The 23,890-nt window shown below is 41.3% G+C and overlaps 1 protein-coding gene across 1 annotated transcript; it reads right to left on the bottom strand.

The window, feature by feature from the left end:
- Positions 1 to 3,058: 3,058 nt before the first annotated feature.
- LOC539382 (melanoma-associated antigen B16) lies at positions 3,059 to 4,318 on the bottom strand. The gene has a single exon (XM_010822097.3). It carries the CDS (start codon positions 4,272 to 4,274, stop codon positions 3,477 to 3,479), a length of 798 nt encoding a protein of 265 aa, XP_010820399.2. The 5' UTR covers positions 4,275 to 4,318; the 3' UTR covers positions 3,059 to 3,476.
- Between the last annotated feature and the right edge of the window lie 19,572 nt (positions 4,319 to 23,890).

Below are 23,890 nucleotides of genomic sequence, written 5' to 3'. Positions count from 1 at the left end.
TCAGTTGAAGTAGAGTTCCAGGTTTCCAACTCTTGTATGTCCACCATCTCAAGTCAGGTTCTCCAAGTTTGCTGCCAAATAGACAAAAAAGCATGCAAGTGTCAAACTGGTTCTCATGTGTCTTAGCCTGGAACTGACAAGTATCATTACTTAAGCTTCTATTTCAGTGGCAAGGGCTACTCACACAATCCTTTCTAGCTATGCATGTACTTGGCAGTGTAGTATTTCCAGGAATCAAGGAAGTAGAGGAAGCCAGGATATGGGTGAACATTTGCAGTCTCTCCCACAAACTGTTAGATAATCTGTGTTCAATACAGAGCAACTATTATACAATTCGTTATGACAGCAACCCTCTTTGTTTCTTGGAGAAGTTTCTGAGAAATACAAATTCATCTTACAATTAACCAGCTTTTTCAAGAGCCTAAGATGTGATAGGTGCTTTCCAATATAGGATGCCATTTCATTTTCAAAAGGAGCCTGAAAATTATCAGTAGGAAAGGTTCACCCTTCGTCACTCAGTAGTACCTCTCTACGCTGCTCTTTGAAAGAACCTCTATCATCTCAGTAGCCTGAGCATTTTCTCCTTTCTTTTTGGTGCATGTTCAATATCTTAACTTGGGAGCCCCTCCTACATGTCACCTGACTGAAAATAATGGAACATTTTCATCTGTGAAATGAAAATGTACAGGTGCCAATAGACAACCTGAAAACTAGCCTTTTCTTCTGGGGAGTGTCCACAGATAAAAGGCAATGGAAGGATGGTGAATTATTTTTCTTTATTTTATAATCAAAGCTAGCATGACTGCCAAGGAACCATTTTCCACCTTCTAGAAATACTGCAGAATTTGTAGGAATTCAGCTTCTCTATATATTTGCTTATACAGTGATTTCCATGGTGTTTCCTTATCTACCATTTGTGGAAGAGGATTTGATTTTGACCATGTAAGTATTCTCACATATAGGTACATATGTCCAGTTTCAAAGAAGACACTAGTAAACTCCTAATTCAGATGTGAAGTATTTGTTGCTTAGTCGTGTCCAACTCTTTGTGATCCCATGGACTATAGCCTGCCAGGCTCCTCTATCTATGGAATTCTCCAGGTGAGAATACTGGAGTGGGTAGTCATTTCCTTCTCCAGAGGATCTTCATGAGCCAGGGATTAAACTTGGGTCTCCTGCATTGCAGGCAGATTCTTTACCATCTGAGTTAAGGCTGATTTCAAAAACCCCTTTCTAACTTCAGAGTTATATGCTGGAAACCAGTAGGTTCTGTGCCCAGTCATATTCTACTATCCAGTGTATTTGGAAAATGCCTTGAGTGTGATAAAGATGCCGATGGAGGACGATCACGTTTCTAAAATTCACTGTCCAATGTGAACTCTACAGAGTAAGGGCTGTTGCTCTCAGAGGGATCCCGTGATGAGGATCCATCAAGAGATGACTACAGGAAGTTGGAATATTCCATCAGGAAGAGGGCAGATGATTCTGGGCTGTCTATTCCACTGGGAGCAGGACTCAGTGTCCAGAGGAATTAAGAAACAAAAGTTCTACAGCTGGGAGGAGTGGGCCTCAGGTGGGCAATAGACACTCTCCAATCAGGGGTCTTGTCCCAATTTTGCCACATACAACTCTGCCATACGAACTTGGGCATATTGCCAAGCTCTGTGAGCCTTAGTTTTTTCATCTGCGAAATGGGACTGATAAGCCCTGTGTTGTAGGACTGTTGAAATCCATGTGCTGAATGTAAAACAACTAATGTACTGTCTTTAGTACATTGGGTCTTTAATGATTAGCAGGTATTACTATTATCTTGACCTCAGACCCCAATACCCTCTTTATTGGGATTTATTTATTGAGAAGATGTTAGGGGAAATGCAATACTCTAGGACATGGTATACCAAGTCAGTTAAAAATGGTTATTAGCAAGAAAATCTAAATCAGTTTTCCCCTTTAGAGCATATATTATTTCTGTTTTGGAATTTTGTTAAACTGAATGCACCTCAATGCCCCTAGAATTTGTGTAGAGGAGCACTCCTTCCATTCCCACTCAGCTGCCCTTCTACCCAAACCATGCTTATTTTCATTTATTTTATCTCTACCAAAAATCTAGATCTCACATTTCTGTTGTTCACTTGCTCAGTCGTGTTCACCTCTGAGATCCCATGGACTGCAGCATGCCAGACTTCCCTGTCCTTTACTATCTCCTGGAGTTCGCTCAAACTCATGTCCATTGAGTTGGTGATGCCATCCAACCATTTCATCCTCTGTTGTCCCCTTCTCCTCCTGCCTTCAGTATTTCCCAGCATCAGAGTCTTGAACCCCATAAACAGTATGAAAAGGCAAAAATATCTCACATAGAGGTTGATAAATTACACTCAAGATAATCTCATTAAAATGTCCTTTGAATGGAGTCGGTTCTGGCTCTCTAAAAGCAGCAAAAACAGTGCCATCCCAGTAGCTGGTGGCACTCCAAAGGAACATCACTCTGTTTCTCAGAAACTCCTTGACAACAGTGTACATAAAACAACTAGTTTGTGTACTGTGTTCAGGTGCACTGCTACAAGAGCACAGGACAAGTTCCATTCCTGCCCGAAGTACAGATTTCTTTGGCTTACCATAATACTATGTTCAGTGTGATAAGTTTCAGGTTATTAGCTTCAGACTCAGATACACTGGAGAGTCTGGCTCCTGCTCACCACTTCCATGCCTCACCTTGCCCACCCCTCAGCTTCACTGAACCTTCCACTGAAGGACTTATGGTTTCTCAAGACCCCAGTATGCCTTGTCTCAGGGCATTTAAACTTGACTTCTGTCATATGGATCCTCAATCTTCTCACTCATTTTTCCTTGTCCTTTAGGTCTTAGATGATACCCACCATCATCTTTATGTAACTGCTGCTCCTATATGCTAAAATACTATGGATGGGGATTGGGTCTTACTTATCCTAATGTCCTCAGGACTAGTGTGGTGCCTTCTGAAGAGTAGCTGCCCAATTAATGTTTGGAGTTAATGTTCCTTCTACATCTTGAATGAGCTAAGCAAATCCAAATATATGTATTTAATTTTTTTGTAGAACACATTAACAGGGAAAAAACAAGCCAGGAATTGACCATTTTTTACTTTTTATTGCTATTTATTGACTCCAACTATCTTACTGCTGCATTCTTAGAAATTTCCAAGGAAATTCCTGGTTTCCATTTATTACAGGATAACAAATCTCTTAGTGTTAAATCTGAGGAACAGTAATAGATGTCTAAACAATGTCATTCATAAACTTACATTCTTAACGCTCATAAATCCTCTTGTTAAAAGAAAAAAAAAATGAAAAATGCCAAAAAGGTAAATTTCCAACACAGTGAAATATAAGAATACACAGGTTTTATCTACTTTTTCCCCCTAATCCCACTCCAGCCTTCCACTGTTTCAAACATTGACATCCCTTTTCAAGAGCAAAGTGCAGAGGCTGCCTCAGTCTTCAGTAAGGGTGGGAGAAACCAGAACTTGCACTGGCCATGGCACTTGTGCCAGCCGTAGCTTCAATTCTGGCTCGGGCTCGCTCTTCCTCATCTCTCAAAGCCTCCTCATACTGAGATGGGAAGCTCTTGGGGTTGGTCCCATGGATCTTAGCCAAAAACTCCAGCAATTTCATCTTGCTGACTTCAGCATAGGCTCTCGGACCCCACAGGAATTCATAGCGAGGGGGATCACTAGTGGGCACCTGCTGGTACTCCAGATACTTTTCCATCACCAAATCACTGGTGATGAGCCTTCTGGGTTCCCCAAAGATGAAATGCTTCCTCCCAGAATATATATCCATCATATTCAGCACTTTCCAGACTTCCTCCTCAGTGGCGCAGTTCCCCTTCATGAAGATCACTCCCAAGATAATTATCAGGAGGCCAGTCTTGGGCATGCCCTGTTGATCACTCAGCATTCCGTTGTAGGTGAGATCCAGCTTGTTAGCAAGGGTATAGCTATGGTTGATGGGATCCACTTCCTTCACATCAAGGCCAAAGACCAGCTCCATGCGCTCAGAGGCACTCCTGAGAATCTCAAGGAAGTCATCCTTGTACTCTTTGACAACATTACCAATCATGTCTGCCTTCGTGACTGGCTCTCTCATTTGATACTTTTGCAGCAGGAAATTGATTAGCAGTTCCACCTTTTCATCTAGAAGGTCTATGTGCAAGTTCTCAAGGTCTGGCAGGGATTGCAAAGTGCTCGATTGTTCCATCTCTTCTTGGCTAGTGGAACCCCCATCTGATTTTTCCATCTCTTCCTGGATGCTGGAACCCTCTGTTGATCTGCTTAATGAGGTACCTGTGGTGACAGTGGAGGAGAAGGAGGCACTCTGAGGACACTGGGAAGAACTGGGTGTCCCAGAAATAGAAACGTCCTCCATGGGGTGGGGGATCAGAGAAGAGGAGGAGGAATAGGAAGCCTCATTCTCAGCTTGTGTTACCTGTGCACCTGCCAGGCCCTGGGTCTCCCTGTGTGCCTAAAAGTATTGCTCATGTGGGAAGCATGGACTCTCCTTATTATCAGTCATAGGTGACAGCTGACAGGAGTGTCATCAAGAGAGTGGGTTAAGAGGGCCCACAGTTTAAGGGAGAGGGGGAGGGTGTGACTGGTCTCAGCTGGTAAACTTTGCCATCACAGCTCTCATGGAGGCTACCTCCACAGGTCTTCCCCGAGGACAGCGCTCTAGAGGGCCTCACAGGACTTCTGTCCTACACCACCTGTTCCATAATAACCTGAAGGAGGAATAGAAAAATTCCTCAGGATGCAGCTGGCCCTCTCAGACTGAAAGCAGGGCAAGGTTGAGGCATGTGCGGTCCCTTGTGTTCAAAGGTGTGTTATCTGCTCAGCCTTCATTAAGGGTCTTCATGTTGACTCAATGCATTGATTGGAACGTTTCCTCCTCCTGAACTAGGACCACCTGCCCCCCCTCCTCAGAGTAGGGTAGTTACTTCCCTGAGAACCCCGAGTAGGAAGTCTGAGGATGCCTGAGTGTAATAGATTTATTGAGAGCTGCCCGGGTCTAACAACCAGGGTGTGGATGCGGGGGAGGATGCTGTCTATTCTGGGGTGGGTAGTTCCCTCAGTTCTCACTGAGGGCCCTCACTTTGACCCCTAGAAGGCCCTAGGTCACTTCCCCTCTGTTTTCCTGAGGCCAGGGCTCCCTTGGGACATGTCTCACCTCCCTATATCACCAGGAGTGAAAGTCAAAGGGTATCTCGGTCTAAAAGGTATTCTGGGGTTTCCTAGAGATGAGAGAAGGGACGGGGCTCTCATGGATCTCGGCCATTTTTGGATAAGTGGTCCCATAATTTCTCAATGAAGAGCCTCACCGGGACACCTACAGAGCCCGGGAATCTTCCCTCTGGTGACCTATGGACAGGTCTCTACAGGCCTGAGGCGCCCAAAGAGGAGCTCAGCGGCACTACTTCTATCTACCTCCATAGGGCTTTCCAACGCCTACAGCCAGGGTGTGGCTGTTTCTCTTTTCTGAGAGGGGCGATACCCTCAGGTCTTACTCACAAGTCCTCACCTACACCCCTTGCAGGCCTAGGACTCCACCCTAGAGCAAAGCCCTCTTTCCCCTGAGACCACCCTCCCCATACCCACCCCCGGAACAAATGAGCGGGTGCCTCATTCGGACAGTTATTCCAGAGCTCTCCGGGCTGGGGGGCGGGGGCAGGGCTTTGTGGGGGGCCCTTCCTCTCTGGGTGGGCGGCCCCTCAGTCCTGGTTCAGAATCTTTACCTGGACTCTTTGCAGAACCGGAACTTGTCTCTCTTGATTTGTGACCTCTATCCTCAGATGGTGCCCTCACCAGTCTCACTTCCGGAGGGGGAAGTTAGGGGCGTGACTTCCGGCCACGCATATGTGGCGTATCCCTGAGCAGACTAATAAGCGGGGCTATGTGAGACCCCACCCCACCTGTCTATTCTCACTTAATGTCCTCACCTGCCTTACAGGATGGAGAAGGCAGTGGCACCCCAGTCCAGTACTCTTGCCTGGAAAATCCCAAGGACAGAGGAGCCTGGTAGGTTGCAGTCCATAGGGTCGCTAGGAGCCGGACACGACTGAGCGACTTCACTTTCACTTTTCACTTTAATGCATTGGAGAAGGAAATGGCAACCCACTCCAGTGTTCTTGCCTGGAGAATCCCATGGACAGCGGAGGCTGGTTGGGCTGCCGTCTATGGGGTCGCATAGAGTCGGACACGACTGAGCGACTTCACTTTCACTTTTCACTTTCATGCATTGGAGAAGGGAATGGCAACTCACTCCAGTGTTCTTGCCTGGAAAATCCCAGGGACAGCGGAGCCTGGTGAGCTACTGTCTATGGCGTCGCACAGGGTCGGACATGACTGAAGCAACTTAGCAGCAGCAGCAGCAGGAGAAGGTCAGGGATTGTACCATCTGGCCACCCCTACTGGAAGCTTCCCAGGGCTAACAGTTGGGACTTGGCTCCGTGAGGCCCTCTTTCTTCTGGGGTGAGTGGCCACATTCAGCCCTCATTCAGGATCCTTCTCTCGGCCACAGTCCTTTTGATTAATTAACTGATCCTTGATTAATATTTCTTACTAATGAAGGGAGTTATCAGTCTGTGCACTTCTGTCAAACTGCAACTCTCATAGAGATTGAAATGTGAGTCCCAGACTAGATTTTAGTTGGGGAGGCTGCAGCACAAGGTATGTGTGTGTCTAGAGTTGCTGCTAGACTGTTAGAGAACCCACACATCCCTTCCCATCAGAGGTCTCTTCTCCAGCCAGACTTAAACACTTGGGAATATTCTGTTCCAAAAGATTTACAGGGTGGAGACTCATGTAGACACATTTTTTTAAAGGAAATTTTGGCTATATCCCTTGGAAGCATTGTGTCACTTCATTTCATGATGAAATGAACAGTTGTAAGAGCCAGCATAGGCCCACTAGGTGGATATAAGTTCTTACTTGACCTCTAATCATTTGGTAAATAATTGAAATAGTAAAGTAGGAATCTTACAAATTGTCATTCTTTGGATGTAGAGCCTGGAGCACAGGGTTGGGGGTGGGGGGGAGGTGATTTGTCAAGGATCACACAGTTTGTGCCACAAGGAGTAATCACAGTGACATCCGCTGTTTCCATCCTTGTACTCAAAATGACTTGGGGCTTCAGAGTGGGGAGTGGAGTGTTTTGCAAGTGATTTGTTCTGATCTGTTGAAAACACCTAAGTGTTCTATGACTGTTTTCTCACTGTAAGAATTCCAAACATGCAGTCATAACAAAATGCTCCCTTGAGAATCCCCTCCCTCATCCCCACCACCATATAACCTTATTATGAGTTTATTCTGAATGGATGGAAATGTGGTCATGACTTAAAAAAATGGAACAATAAAATACATATTATTTTTCAACTCTACCCCCAATTAGTAATGCATCTTGAAGCATATACAATATCAATCTTCAGAGTGGCCCTAAAGTCAGGAAATTCAGATAATTTTATTACTATTTTGCAGATTGACCATGTTCTTGATGACATTTTATATATTTGTCTATATTTCCAGAATGTACAAGACCTTTATATAGATTTAGCATTTTTCTTTATTAAGAAAACTAAAATGACTAAGCTTGTAATTAAAACTCTAATGCATTTTTGTCTGAAAATATTGTCTTGAGGTGGCATGCATATTAAGATATATAATTGGTGTTCTAAGTATTGCTCATGAGAATTAGTAGCCTTTCCTTGGGCCATGAGAAATGAGAAACAATAAAATTACAAGGTTAACTATTTCTATACTCTACCTTTTATAGACTTAGCCTCTGTATTTCCTGTTCTTGACATATGAGGTCAGCTACATGAAGCCCTGTCAATCACAGTGATTAAATGCCAACCAGCATACTGTGACGCTTAGGCATAAGCTTAAAGTCTCAAGCACAAAGTCCAAGGACGGGTTTTCTATTTGCTCTCTGAGAGCTTATGCTGTGAAGCAGTTTCATCACCTAGTCCATCTTGCCTTGGAATCATTTTAGAGCTCTTTGGATATATTTTATTTACTTGCATTCCTTTTTTGAGGTTGGGATATCAGAGTAAGACAGAATCAAGTTTTTAAAGAAAGCATTTTATTTATCTGGCTGTGTTGGGTCTTAGCTGCAACTTAGTTGTGGAATCTTTCATTTCAGGATGTGGGTTCAGTAGTTGTGGTGCCCATGGCATGTGTGATCTTAGTTTCTGACCAAGGATCAAACCCACATCCCTTGCATTACAAGGCAGAATTCTAACCACTGGATGGCCAGGGAGGTCCCAGAATCAACTTCTTATGTCTTCATTTTATCCTTTTTGTCAACTCTCATGTACTATATCACTAATATAAAATGTTTTCTGTTTCCTATATATTGGGGGTTTTTAGAGACAGAGTAGTGGTTAAGAATGTAGAACTAATGTCATCTGGAATTTTAAAGATTCCATCTTTATTTTATGGAGCATTTGCATCTATTCTATGTCTCATCTTAAAGCAAAAGTATTCTAAAATGGGTAAAATTCTGAATTGTACTAATGTGGGGTATTTTAATGCTATAGTAAGCATAATTGTCAATGCCCATGATATATGTTAAGTCAAAAGTTGAAATAGAAGCATTTTGTATAAATGTAACAAGTGGACTTGGAATAATAAATACTATTTTAGTCTCTTAATTCTGTAATTTTTATTTGTGTGTAAAAGCTTTAGATCTACAGAAAAGTTGTGATGATAGTATAGAGATTTTCCATATACATATCCTATACCCACTTCCTCTATTGTTAATATCTTCCATTAGTAGACTATGTTTGTCACAATTAAAGAACCAGTATTAATACATTATTTTCTATAGTCCAGAGATTTTCCATATACATAAACTATATCCACTTCCTCTATTGTTAATATCTTCCATTAGTAGGCTATGTTTGTCACAATTAAAGAACCAATATTAATACATTATTTTCTATACTCCGTAATTTTTCCAGATTTCCCTAGTTTTTATCTAATGTTCTTTGATAAACTCCTGAGTCCCCTCCAGGAGAACAGTGTTAGATCATGTCTCCTCAAGGTCTTCATTGGCTGTGATAGTTTCTCAGACTTTTTTTATTTTTGACAAACTTGACAGTTTTGAGGAGTACCTTCTCAAGTAATTTTTATAATGTCCCTCAACTGAGATTTGTCTGTTTTCTTATCAATTTTATTGATTTTAAAAAAAGAATCAGCCTTCAGTTTCATTGATATTTTTTCTCTATTGTTTTCCTTTTTTAATTTTGCTGATTTCTGCTCTAATTTTTATTATGCAATTATTATCCTTGCTTTAAGTTTAATTTACTTTACACCTGAAACTAACACAAAATTGTTAATTAACTATACCTTAAAATAAAATAAAATATTTTAAAGTTTTAATTTGTTCTTTTTTTCTCTTGTTTCCTAAGGTGGAAGCCTAGGTAATTAATTTAGGTCTTTTTTCTGTGCTTATATATGCATTTTAAGTTATAAATTTCCATGTACATTGTTCAGTTGTAGCCCACAGATTTTGCTAAGGTGTGTTTCATTTTTATTTAATTAATAATCCTTTAAAGACTCTTGAGAGTCTCTTCAGTTCAGTTCAGTTCAGTCATTCAGTCGTGTCTGATTCTTTGTGACTCCATGAACCGCAGCACACCAGGCCTCCCTGTCCATCACCAACTCCTGGAGTCCACCCAAACCCATGTGCATTGAGTCAGTGATGCCATCTAACTATGTCATCCTCTGTCTTCTCCAACCTATCTTTTCTTTATTTTTGCAACAGGTAGTGGAAAATGTGTGATTTTTCTCTTGACAAGAAAATATTTCAGTGCACAGTATCTTGCCTGACAGGTTTAGTATTTTCTTCATAAGTGATATAGGAATTTCTATACAACTCTCTTCCATCCTGTTGTGAAGAAAAAAGCAGCAAACTGGGAGGGAAATAGCTTATCACCAGAATAGTAATGTCTGAAGTAAGAGTAATGTCTGAAGGAATAGTAATGTCAGAAGGTTTTCAAACTATGTTGGTTTTTTCCTCCTTCTAACTATCTCCATTTTCTTCTTATAGCCCACAAAATGTAAGGGTTTTTTATGTTAACAGTTATTCTTTGTAGGTGTTTTTTTTTTTTTTTCCTTTCTCCGGATTAAAGTCCTATCTCTCCTTAGTTTGTTGCTCTATGTGGTATTTGACTTGTTCAGTTCCTGCCTGTTTGAATCAATAAGCTCTTCTTTTAGCTTAGTTAATTCTTTTCTCATTTCATCTGCAGTGTCCTGAACTTCCCTGGTGGTCCAGTGATTAAAATTCTGTGCTCCCAGTGCAGGGGCCATGGGTTCAATCCTTGGTTGGGGAGCTAAGATCCCACATGCTGCATTCAGGTCAGTTCAGTCACACAGTCGTGTCCAGCTCTTTGTGACCTCATGGACTGCAACAATTCAGGCCTCCCTGTCCATCACCAACTCCTGGAGTTTTCTCAAACTCATGTCCATTGAGTTGGTGATGCCATCCAACCATCTCATCTTCTGTCGTCCCCTGTTCCTCCCGCCTTCAATCTTTCCCAGCATCAGGGTCTTTTCAAATGAGTCAGTTCTTCGCATCAGGTGGCCAAAGTATTGGAGTTTCAGTTTCAACATCAGTCCTTCCAATGAATATTCAGGACTGATTTCCTTTAGGATTGATTGCTTTGGTCTCCTTGTAGTCTAAGAGACTCTCAAGAGTCTTCTCCAACACCACAGTTCAAAAGCATCAATTATTCAGCTCTCAGCTTTCTTTATGGTCCAACTTTCACATGCATAATGACTACTACCATAGCTTTGAGTAGACGGACATTTGTTGGCAAATAATGTCTGCTTTTTAATATGCTGTCTAGGGTGGTCACAGCTTTTCTTCCAAGGAGCAAGTGTCTTTTAAAAATTTTTATGACTGCAGTCACCATCTGCAGTAATTTTGGAGCCCGAGAAAATAAAGTGTGTCACTGTTTCCATTGTTTCCCCATCTATTTGCCATGAAGTGATGGGATGATGTCATGATCTTAGCTTTTGGATGTTGAATTTTAAGCCAACTTTTTCACCGTCCTCTTTCATTTTCATCAGGAAGCTATTTAGTTCTTCTTCGCTTTCTGCCATATGCATGGTGTCATCTGGGTATCTGAGGTTATTGATATTTCTGCCAGCAATCTTGATTCCAGCTTGTGGTTCATCCAGCCCAGCATTTCGCATAATGTACTCTGCATGTAAGTTAAATAAGCAGGTACTCTGCATATAAGTTAAACATGCTGCATGGCGTGACCTAAAAAATAGAAAAAAGTCCTGCTTCAGGCTATCACAGTCTAGTTCCTCTGTCTGCACTCTGTTGTCACTGGGCTGTGATGAGGGCACAGATTTTGGTCTGGAAATAACAGGTAACTTGCTGCCATTCACTGTATTTGTTCTTTCCCAAGGTTTTCTTCTCAGATCAGGTGTACTTGTTGAAGAGGCCTAGAAGCTATAGGCTCTGAATCTTCATTTCTGTCCTCTTTTTGTTCTGTTTCTATTGTTGATCCCTTTTTGGCAATTCTCCTGTTGGGCAGCAAGACACTCATTTCTTCCCTTAAACCACTACCTTCTAAGGAAAATTGGTCTAGTTTTTTCTATCCACTCTATCTCTGTATTTTAGTTGGGATGTTTAGACTATTCACATGTAAAGTGTTTATTTATATAGCTAGATTAATATTTACCACCCATGTAACTGATTTCTGTGTGTTCTATTTCCTGTTTGTTTCTTCCTCGTCATTTTCTGCCTTCTCTGATTTTATTTGGTTCTATTTTATATCCTGTCTCAGCCTATTATTTATATTTATTTTAAAAAATTTTCAGTGCTTGCTCTAGGGTTTAAAATAGACATATTTTTAATTAGTGTTAGTTCACCTTCAGATAACACTATACTGTTTTACATGTGGCACAGGTACCTTATAACAGAATATTCTCAAATCCTGCCTGCTTTCCCTGTGACCTTGCATGTATTGTTTCACTTACCTATATGATATAGTCACTGCATACATTTTTTAAGTAGTCATTTATTCATTTGTTTTTTTAGGTAGTCATTCATTTATTTTTTTTAATATTTAAAAAAAATTTTTTTTAAGTTTTTGGCTGCACCAGGTCAGCTTTTGTGCAGACATTCTCTATTCACAGTGAGCAGGGGCTACTCTTTCTTGTGGTGTGGGTGCTTGTCAATGCAGTGGCTTCTCTTGTCCTGGAGCACAGACTCTAGAGCGCAGGCATCAGTATTGATAGCTTGCAGGCTCTAGAGCACAGGCTCAGTAGTTATGGCTCACAGGCTTAGTTGCTCTGTGACATGTGGGATCTTCCCAGACCAGGGCTTGAACCTGTGTTAACTGCATTGGCAGGCAGATTCTTATCCAGTCTGCCACCAGGGAAGCCCCCAACCCCATACATTGTTATTATTAATGCTTTAAAGAAAGGTATATTTTAGGCTAAGAAAAGGAAATTAAATTAGGAAAAGGAAAATATTTTATCTTCATTTATTTCTTCTCAGATGCTTTTTTTCAATGAAAATCAAATCTTCTGATAAATATACAGGTATATATCAGATATATTTTTTCTTATACATAAAGATCTTCTCTGAATATTATTGACAGGGCAGGTCTACTGGCAATGATTTGCCACATTTTTTCTCTCCGAGAAAGTCTTTATTTTTCCTTTACTTTTGAAGGATACTTTCATCACTTTTCATCACTTTTAAATATTTCACAGCCCTCTCTTCTTGCTTACATGTTTTCTGACAAGAAGTCCACTGTAAGTCTTGTCTTTATTCCTTTATAAATAAGATACTTTATTTTCCTTTTTTTCAAATTCATTCTTTTTTAATGTGCAAATTGAATATGATATGTCTAAGTGTAGCTTTTTTCCTTGTATTTATCTTGCTTAATGTTCTTTGAGATTCCCAGATCTATAATTTATCCATCATTATCTGTCATTCATTTTGAGAAGTTCTGAGTGATTATTACTTCAAATATTTATTTTGCTCCATTTTCTCTTTCTACTCCTTCTGGTACTCTAATTACACGTATGTTACTTTTTCATATTGCCCCACTGTTCTTGGTTATTCTGTTTTTGTTTTTTTAATTTTTTACTTTATTTTTAAAAAATACATTGAAATATAGTAGATTTACAGTGTTTTGCCAATCTCTGCTGTATAGCACAGTGACTCAGTTATACATGTGTATACATTCTTTTTTAGAAAAATATTTATTTTCTTTGCATTTTACTTTGAGAACTTCCTATTGACCCATCTTCAATTTTTTTCCTCAAACATGTGGAGTCTACTAATGAGGTAGTTGAGGGCATTTTTAATTTCTGTTTCTGTGTTTTTTGATTTCTGGAATTTGTTTTTCTTAGAGTTTCAATCTTTCTGCTTATATTACAGATCTGTTCTTGTATGTTATTTACTTTTTCCATTAAACAACTTAGCATATTACTCAGAGTTATATTAAATTCATTGATAATTCTAATACCTGTGCTGTATCTGAGTATGGTTCTGATGTTTCTTTTGTTTTTTAAGACTATGGGTTTGTTTTGATATGCTTTGTCCTTTTTTGTTGTTGTTGAAAGGTAGATGTTTGGGTTATAAAACTGTGGTGAAGAGTCTGTTAGTGTGAAGATTTGTTAATCTGGCTCAGAGGAGGGTTGTGATAAATGTTCATGGTGGCTATGGGTGCTAGAAGCATCAAATTCCTCTCGTGTCCTTATTTTGGTTCCCCATTTTGGCTTTGGGGTTTCTCTGTGCACTGTTCCCTGAGCTGTTTCTTACAGCTTTTCCAGCTGTTACCCAGAGTTACTATTTTTGCTGAAACCTGGCCTCTGTTTCCTGGTGGCAAATTGAAACACAGAGACAGAGTTTTGGGTGAAGTTGAAAGGAGTAGATTTTACTGCCTTGACAGTTAAAGGGGGCCACACAGGCTAATACCCTCAAGGCTGTGTGACTCACCCTGGAGGGGGCAGTAAGGAATTTTATAGTGTTCAAGGAGCAAGGCATGATCAGCTCGTGGAAAATTCTACCATCAGTTGGCATCAAGGTGAAGTTTCAAGTATCATCAGTCTTCCAGTTTCAACCAGTCTATGTTCTGTGTTCTTGGGGTCAGCAGTTTTCATCTGGAGGTGGGTCTACATCCTTTAAAAACAAGTTAAGAATGTGTCAGGCCTTTATTCATATCTTTCAGGGAACTGGGAGTTGGTTTATGTTGCTAAATGGCAAATATATAGTCTAAATTGTTACCAGTTCCCCAGCCCAAAAGCCATTGGATGGTTCTTCATCTTCACATTTCCCAATCATTAATTCTTGAGTCAGCATTTTACTTTAAAGACAAGGACACAAGGGTTGGTACACGGTGTCACTATACTGGAGCCTTGTTGATTTGGTGGTAGGGTGTGGAGGACAGGAAGCATTCTATAACCTGACTGTCAGTCTTTAGAGGGCCTGTGTTTCAGTGCTATGACCTTAACAATGGTTTCTGTCCCTCCTCCAGTGATATATCATTTTTGCCTTTTTTCTACTACTTCGACTTCTTAGACTGCAACATTCCCAATTCATCTCCTTAAAGCTCCCCCCACCCTCCGCCCCCACCAGGTGAGGCCAGGAAAACCATGGGTGACAGATTGGAGAGGGATTTCATTTTCTAGCCAGGATAAAATTTCAGAATTATGCTATTTCGAAGTATCTTATCCTGGAAAGTAGGCTTTGGTTATAGGAAGATTATGGGGGTATTTACAAACAGTTACTCTCCCCTCCCTCTGCCAAAGCCAAAAGGGTTATTTCTTCATTCTTTACCCTGAGAACTTAGCGTGGTCCTTGGAGGGAAAAAAATCCATGATTATGTAAGCAGATCCGTGGGGTTGCAGAGTCGGACACCACTTAGTGACTGAACAACAATGTAAGCACATCTTGGCTCCTATACCTGTCTTTCCAGATTTAAGGTGGCATTTTTCAAAGGTAAAACTAGAACACACACTCAGGCAACCTTAAAGTCAGAGACTCTGCTTCACTAGCCAAAATTTTTAAAAAAGAAGATAGACTGTTCTATACATCAGTGTCTCTTTTGCTGTCTTGTACACAGGGTTATTGTTACCATCTTTCTAAATTCCATATATATGCTTTAGTATACTGTATAGAACAGTCTTATGGACTCTGTGGGAGAGGGAGAGGGTGGGGAGATTTGGGAGAATGGTGTTGAAACATGTAAAATATCGTGTATGAAACGAGATGCCAGTCCAGGTTCGATGCACGATACTGGATGCTTGGGGCTAGTGCACTGGGATGACCCAGAGGGATGGTATGGGGAGGGAGGAGGGTTCAGGATGGGGAACACATGTATACCGGTGGCGGATTCATTTTGATATTTGGCAAAACTAATACAATTATGTAAAATTTAAAAATAAAATAAAATTAAAAAAAAAAAGATAGAAAAAAAAAAAAAAAACCCAAAACCTTGAAATTATAGAGCAGAGCTTAAGGTTCTCTTTGTGGAGCCCAATCTGAAGACAGGAAGGATGAAATGCAGAGAGAAGGTCCTATTTCCCCAAATTAGTATCACATGTATCCTTCAGTCAGGGAAGTCAAATATGTTATTCTCCGTAGTTGTTTCAAGATTTCCCACTGACCTATTTTTTCCTCCTAAACACCAAAGATCCAGCTGTTGATTAGATAAATATCACAGGGATTTACATGGTGAAATATAGGAATGCCCTACTTGGATGCTTTAGGCATAAAAGAAGAATTAACTTAATCTGAATGAATTGTTGGAGGATTGAGGTTCTTATAGCAAAGAAAAAGGGCTTTCATAAAAGCTTTTGTATCCTTTCAGAAAGATATAGGGATTACCAAATATGTGCAATCCGTAGTGCTCTGCCTAGGTATTCTACTTGCATTGACTTTTCCCATCGTATGGTTAATGTTTTACACAACCTAGTTCCAGCTCTGCTTTTGAATTGTAACATTTCTAAATTTGTTCCATGGGGTGCTTTAAATGCCTTCCAATAGAAGTTGTACATAGATTTTTTTCTCTAATGGCAAAAAGGAAATTTTAAGACCCCAGACTTCACTCCTTCTTGATACAGCTTTCAGGTTTGGCTATGAATAGCCTCAAGGAATTTTATAAAAGCGCTATAAACCCCCAGTTCTGTGTTTAATCTTGCTCTTGCTCTCTGGCAGATTTTACTTTTCATTTATGTTTGATTTCATGTGGGTAACAGTTCTGCTTTAATGAAGGCTGTCTGACTAACCTGTAGTTAAAAGTGAACGAGACCCACAGCACACCTATTAAAATGGTGAAAATCCAAGTCCCACATGCAGCCTGATCCAGGAAGTCTTTGTTCCTGTGAGCCACAGACTTTCCTCCCTGTACAGAGACCTGGGGGGCTTTGGGGGTGGGGAGGGTGACAAGAGAAGAACAGGGTAAAAGGGACCCAGTCAGGGAAGTAACTTAGTCCCAGATACCTCTATCTGCATGAGACTCTTCTCACACCAAGACACCACGGTGGTCAGCATCAGCACAATGGACCTAGTTAGAGCAAGCAGCCTGCTGTAGGAGTCTCAGTCTCCTTGAGGTGAGACACTCTACCTCAGGGATGGGGCTTCCTTGGTGGCTCAGTAGTAAAGAATCCACCTGTAATGCAGGAGATGTGGGTTTGATCCCTGGGTCAGGAAGATCCTCTGGAGGGGGAAATGCAACCCACTCCAGTATATTTATATATATATGTGTTAAGTCACTTCAGTCGTATCTGACTCTGTCAACCCTATGGACTGTAGCCCCCCAGGCTCCCCTGTCCATGGGATTCTCCAGGCAAGGATACTAGAGTGGGTTTCCATGTCCTCCTCCAGGAGATCTTTCTGACCCAGGGATCAAACCTGCATCTCTTATGTCTCTTGCATTGGCAGATGGGTTCTTTACCACTAGTGCTACCTACACCACATGTTGGATGTGGTATATATACCTTGGATGACATCACCCATTCAATGGACATGAATTTGAGGAAGCTCCGGAGTTGCTGATGGATAGGGAAGCGTGGCGTGCTGCAGTCCACGGGGTCTCAAAGAGTCGGACACGACCAAGTGACTGAACAACAACAAATACCACATCTTCTTTATTCATTCATCTGTTGATGGACATTTAGGTTGCTTCCATAACTGTGCTATTGTAAATAATGCTGCAATGAATTGGGGTGCATGAATCTTTCCAAATTAGAGTTTTTGTCTTTTCTGAATATATACCATGGAATAGAATTGCTAGATCATATGGTAGTTCTAGTTTTAGTTTTTTGAAGGAACGTCCATACTGTTTTCTGTAGTGGCTGTGCCAGTTAACATTCTCACCACCAGTGCACAAGGGTTCTCTTCTCCACATGGTCACCAGCACTTATTTGTTTGCTTTTTTGATAATAAGCATTCTTACAGGTGTAAGGATTTTACACACATGGCTCAGATGGTGAAGAATCTGCCTGCAACACAGGAGACCCAGGTTCGATCCCCTGGAGAAGGGAATGGCAACCCACTCCAGTATTCCTGCCTGGAAAATTCCATGGACAAAGGAGCCTGCCAGACTCCAATCCATGGGGTCACAAAGAGTCAGACATGACTGAGCAGTTACAGGTATGAGAAGAGCTCACTGTGGTTTGATTTGCATTTCCCTGACAATTAGTGATGTTGAGCATCTTTTCATGTGCCTGTTGGCCATCTGTGTGTCTTCCTTGGAAAAACTTCTATCCCAGTCTTCTGCCCAATTTTTAGGTTGTTTGTTTTTTAGATATTGAGTTGTGTGAGAGGTAGTATTTGCTTTGAAATGTTTTCAACAAATGCTCACCCGGGAGGCTTTTCCAGCCCTGACAGTTCTGAGGTAGGTGAAGCAAAGGCAAATCTCTGAGCTGATTCCTCAGGGAGCCACAAAACAGGTCAAAATGCACAACCACAACTCTGAGAAAAACGTCTATATTTCTCCCTCTGGCACCAGCAAGCTGAATCAGGAATTCAGGCTGCCATCCACAGAGCTACTGCCTAACCAAGGAATGGGGATGGTAGGCAGGTAACAAAAAATGCCTTTAATTCATTAAGCACTTTTTGGTTCTAAGTTTTTAAATTAAATTATAGAGTTCAAAACCAAGTTGATACTGAGGTTTTTTTTTTTTTTTTTTTTTTTGCCAACGCTTGCTTGTGGAGGGATGGATTTTTAGATTTCTCTGCTCTGTCAACTTCCTGGGACTTCACTCTGATGACATATCAAATGTTTAACAATAGTTATCAATCACTGGAGGGATTGCTCGGGATTTAAAATTTGTTATCAGCTTTTCTAAATCGTCTTCAGCAGGGTTTGTCAACTTTGACACTGTTGACGTGATTCTGATAGATAATCCCTTGTAGGATGTTATCTTGTGAATTGAGGGGGTTTAGCAGCGTCTCTCTCCTTTACATGCTAGATGCCCATAGCACTTCCACCATTACCAGTTGGGACAACCAAAAACATCTCCAGGGATTTTATTAATATCACAAGTCTCCTCAGGGAAAAAATGTACCTAGTGGAGAACTACTGCTCCTTAGGGGATGTGATCCTAATCTATGTAAGAAAGCTCTGTAGGTATAAAGATAGGTAGGTTGAGAGATTGATGGATAGTGTGGTTGGTTGAATAATGATCCACCAAAAGATATACACATCCTAATCAATGGAATCAATGGAAGCTGCTAACATTACGTTATATGGTTTAAAAAAAAAAAAGGACCTTGCAGATGTGATTAAGTTACAGATCTTGAAGTCTTGAGGTGGGGAGATAATTCTTTATTATCTGGGTGAGCCCTAAATGCTATCACATGTTCTTTTAAGAGAGAGGCAAAGACAGATGTAGAAAGATGTAAGAGAGATGTACAAATACAGAGAAAGCCATGGGAAGACAGAGGTGGAAATTAGGGTGATGATGGCAATCAGCCAAGGAAGGTGGGCAGCCACTAGAATTTGGAGGAGTCAAGAGCAGATTCTCCTCTATTGTCTCCAGAGGGACTGCAGGCCTGCCCATACCTTGATTGTGGCCCAGTGATACTGAATCTTTATGTGTTGCCTCCAGGGTTTTGAAAGAATACATTTCTATTACATTAAGTCATCAAAATTGTGTTAATATTTTTACAGTAGCCAAAGGAAATCATGGATGGATGGATAGATTGGTAGGCAGGTAGATAGATACACAGGTAGATTGTTGTTGTTGTTTAGTTGCTCTGCTGCTGCTGCTAAGTCGCTTCAGTCGTGTCCGACTCTGTGCGACCCCATAGACAGCAGCCCACCAGGCTCTCCCATCCCTGGGATTCTCCAGGCAAGAACACTGGAGTGGGTTGCCATTTCCTCCAACTCATTTGTGATCCCATGGACTGTAGCCCAGCAAGCTCCTTTGTCCATGGGATTTCCCAGGCAAAAATACTGGAGTGGGTTGCCATTTCCTTCTCCAGGGGATCTTCCTACCCCAGGGATCAAACTATGTCTCCTGCACTGGCAGGTGGGTTATTTACCACTGAGCCATCAGAGAAGCCCATATAAAAGTATATATTTAATGTAATATATAAATATGTAAGTCTATATTTAATGAAGTTATATATATATAATTTATTTCTATATAAAATATATAGAAAATTTTATATATGTGATATATTTTTATTTAAAAATAATATCATATGTAAAGACAATTTTGTAGTTTTTATATAAAAATATATATAGAAATATATACATACATATAAGATATACATACATGGAGAAGTATATACATTTTCTCTCCATAAATATTTCTCCTTATATGTATTTATATATAGAAATTGATATATCTTTAAATGAGAGCAAGGACAAATGGAGACATCTTAGTTATTATTAACTCAAGGATTATCACTCAGTTCCAGAAAGACTACAAAAAGGAGTAAAGGAAGGGACGGATATCAGAGAGTAGTCTGAAAAGATACCCCAGAGGAATACAAGATCCATGAAACTGGTGAAAGTTGCCCTCTAGAGCATATGGAATGTTATGAGGTGAGTTGGGGTTTGTTCCTCTAAATGAGTAGCACAACCATTCGGGTTGTAGTGGTCAGCTTGGTCAGAACAGAATCACCAGCTTCCATTCTCTTCCCAATCTGCTCCTCTACTGAGTGAGTTTTCCCTTTCATCGAGTTTTCCCTGTTCCATCCACCCAGATTCTCTGGCCAAATTCTAGGAATCATCACTGATTGTTCTTCCCTCATGACCTAGTAGCCATTCAATTTTTTCCAGCTGAGGGCCCAGATACAGTGGAATAGAGACAAACCCTGTCTGAACTGCAGATCTGCAGAATCTATAATTATTGTTTCACAGCATCAAGTTATGGAGCAGTAACTGATTTAAACACATTCTTTTAATGTATTCTCATTTTAGTGCCTCCTTTCATTCATCAGTAATTTCATTTTCCATCTTGCATTTCATTTTTATTCAATTTCTATCCCACCCTTTAAGACATTGTATTTTATATTTCATTCCAAGTCCCATTTCATCTTTTCCATTTCATCTATTTTTAAATAGTGAATATTTCATAGTCCATTTATTTCCTGCCACTGCATTTTCAGTTCCATTCTGTATTCCTTCCTATTTAATTTCAATTTTCTTCTTTTTCTTAAAATTTTTATTTTATTCTATATTCCTTTTCTCATATGATGTTATATTTTTTATTTTGTATGCCATTAAATATTTATTTCCATCCTCCTTTCCATTCCATTTTCCCATTATATTCCATTCAATTTCCATTCAGTTTTCCTTTCCATACCCTCTTCAAGTCCATTTTCTATTCCTCATCTCATTCTAGTTTGCTCTGCAGTCTCATTTCATTCCATTCAGTATTACATTTCAAATCCACCTTATATCCCATATTATTAACATTCCAAATATCATTCCATTCTTTTTTGTATTGTATTTCCAGTTGTTCATCCACTCCACTAAACATACCATTCCATTTTGACAAAATTGTTATAAAAATGACTTTCAGGAGATCAGATTGCTAATATTTTTATCAAAGAATTACATATGTCATACCAACAATTTCTACCTCTGGGAATTCATCCATAACAATGAAAATCTAGATTATAATAAATTTTATTTAGCAAGAAGGATGTGTGCCTTGCAGTGATGTGTTAGAGGGCAAAAAGTTGAAAACAACACAAATATTTGCAAAATAAGAATGATTGAAGATGTAGGTTTCTTCTCTAAGTGGAATATTTTCTGTTTACCAAGTGGCCTTGTATAAATTTATTTATTGACATGGAAAGTGTGTTTTCTGGGTCTGAATCACAGGTTACAGAATAATTTGTATACATAATTCTACTTTTATAAAACAATAATGAATGGCTGTTCTGCCAACATATACTTGAGCATTTGCAGTAGTTACCTATGGGTGTGTGAAAATTTAGGTGCAAGTTTTCCTTACATTTTCCTCTCTTTTTTGGGGGTTGTAATAATGACTAAAAATAAATGTCTAAATGTTAAACTTGAAGCCCGTGCAACACATTTACTAGACATCTGTGGCCAAGAATGAATATTAGGTCAAGTAAATTAGTATATACTCTTCACTAGATAACTGTGTAGGCTATACATATGATGATATATACTTAAGGGCTGCTGCTAAGTTGCTTCAGTCGTGTCTGACTCTGTGTGACCCCATAGATGGCTGCCCACCAGGCTTCCCCGTCCCTGGGATTCTTCAGGCAAGAATACTGGAGAGGGTTGCCATTTCCTTCTCCAATGCATGAAAGTGAAAAGTGAAAGTGAAGTCACTCAGTCGTTTTCGACTCCTATCGACCCCATGGACTGCAGCCTACCAGGCTCCTTCACCGTGGGATTTTCCAGGCAAGAGTACTAGAGTGGGTTGCCATTGCCTTCTCTGATACTGAAGGGCTGCTGCTGCTGCTGCTACGTCGCTTCAGTCGTGTCCGACTCTGTGCGACCTCATAGACAGCAGCCCACCAGGCTCCCCCGTCCCTGGGATTCTCCAGGCAAGAACACTGGAGTGGATTGCCATTTCCTTCTCCAATGCATGAAAGTGAAAAGTGAAAGTGAAGTCACTCAGTCGTGTCCGACTCTTAGCGACCCCATGGACTGCAGCCTACCAGGCTCCTCCTTCCATGGGATTTTCCAGGCAAGAGTCCTGGAGTGGGTTGCCATTGCCTTCTCCCATACTTAAGGGCAGTACCACTCTTTATTTCAGGCAACGCTTGCCTTTGCCTCAAGGAGCCAGGTAGGCCGAAGCAGTCTTCCAGGAAGATGTCTAAAACGCCTTCTGGTGCCAGGGGTCTATGGAGGCAGCAGGGCTGAACATTTCAAGAACAACGTGGGCTCCATCCCATTTCTACCCTTTCAGAAACCACGCTCTAACTCTTTAACCCACACCAATTCAGTGTGGGGTAATCCAGATGCTAGGAGGAGTCCCAGGTCTCTCCCATTCGTTGGCTCAGTGTTCTGACCAGACTCCATGAGGATGACCCAGTGAGGGGATTCTTTCTTTCTGACCAGTGTGGTATTTCTTTGAAGTGATTTCTTGACCTTGAGCTACCCAAAGGATGTTGACACGCTGATGTGAGGTCATTCAAATTGTTTATCTCGAGAGCCCCGCCTACCTATACACAATCAAACACACTTTTAGGGGCTATGTTTAAAGACTGAGGAAATTAATGTTACTTAGCATTCCAGGGCAGACCCCAACGTGGTGGTGCACACTTCCGTTTGCTGCCAGAAAGATGTGGGTTGGGCTCTAGGGAGATGAGAAGGGTCATGTGATATCCAGCTCACCAATCAGAAACTAAGGTTACACCAAGGTCCGCCCACCTTCTTCCGTCAGCTAATCCCGGCTCTACCTGAGATGGCGTTTGCAGGGGAGGACCTCTCTGTTTCTGAGAACCTGGCATTGTGACTACCTAATTGAGGATAGGGGAAAGAGGAGAGAAGCAGTAGCAGTTTAAATTAACGCAGGGTGAGGCGGCCAGTAGCCCTAAGAAGGAGGTATCCTCTGTCGCTACCCTTACCAGCAGGACTGGCAACCCAGGTCTTGATGCCCAGATTCCCCCATTCTCAAGTGACCCTCCTGATGCTGAAGCTGATGCTCCAATACTTTTGGCCATCTTATTCAACGAGCCAACTCATTGGAAAAGACCCCGATGCTGGGAAATATTGAAGGCAGGAGGAGAAGGGGAGGACAGAGGATGAGATGGTTGGATGGCATCACTGACTCAAAGGACATGAGTTTGAGCAAGTTCCGGGAAATGGTAAAGGACAAGGAAGCCTGGCGTGCTGCAGTCCATGGGTTGCAAGGAGTATGACATGACTGAACAAGTGACCCTTTACCACTGAGCTCAGCTCCTGAAAGCTTCCTTCACCGCTGCCTCCATTTTCATTATCACTGACGGCCCACACCTGCTCTCTTTAAACTCTGCGCAGGTGAAGGAGGTCTGGTCTTCGCAGCTGCAGGAGTTCTCACTCAGAGCTCAGAGGTACGGAGGCGCAGAAGGGCCAGAATTCACCCCGTGAACCTGGGAGCGAAGCCGCTACATCGCCGAGCGTCACTGGCTCAGTCAGCAGACGAGTGCCGACCCTGGTTTAGGGAGAAAGCATGCCAAAAAGCGGCCCCATGGGGAAGAGATTGCCCAGACCCGGGATCCTCCAGCATGCTCTCTGTTTTTTTGAGCTTCCGGGACTCAGAGGCCTGACTCTTGCTGCCGTTTACTCCAAAACCTCTGCCCAGCTGGCGCACTCCTTTCTTAGGCTTCTGTCTGGAGTCCTGCATCCTGGCCAGGCCCTGCTCTCCACGGGTACGACCCCACGCCAGGCCCAGTCCTCCTGAGCC

This window comes from Bos taurus, chromosome X, assembly GCF_002263795.3.
Source record: "Bos taurus isolate L1 Dominette 01449 registration number 42190680 breed Hereford chromosome X, ARS-UCD2.0, whole genome shotgun sequence".
Classification (NCBI taxonomy): Eukaryota; Metazoa; Chordata; class Mammalia; order Artiodactyla; family Bovidae; genus Bos; species Bos taurus.
The sequence above is the reverse complement of the archived record's forward strand: the minus strand, read 5'-3'. Positions and strand labels throughout refer to the sequence as shown.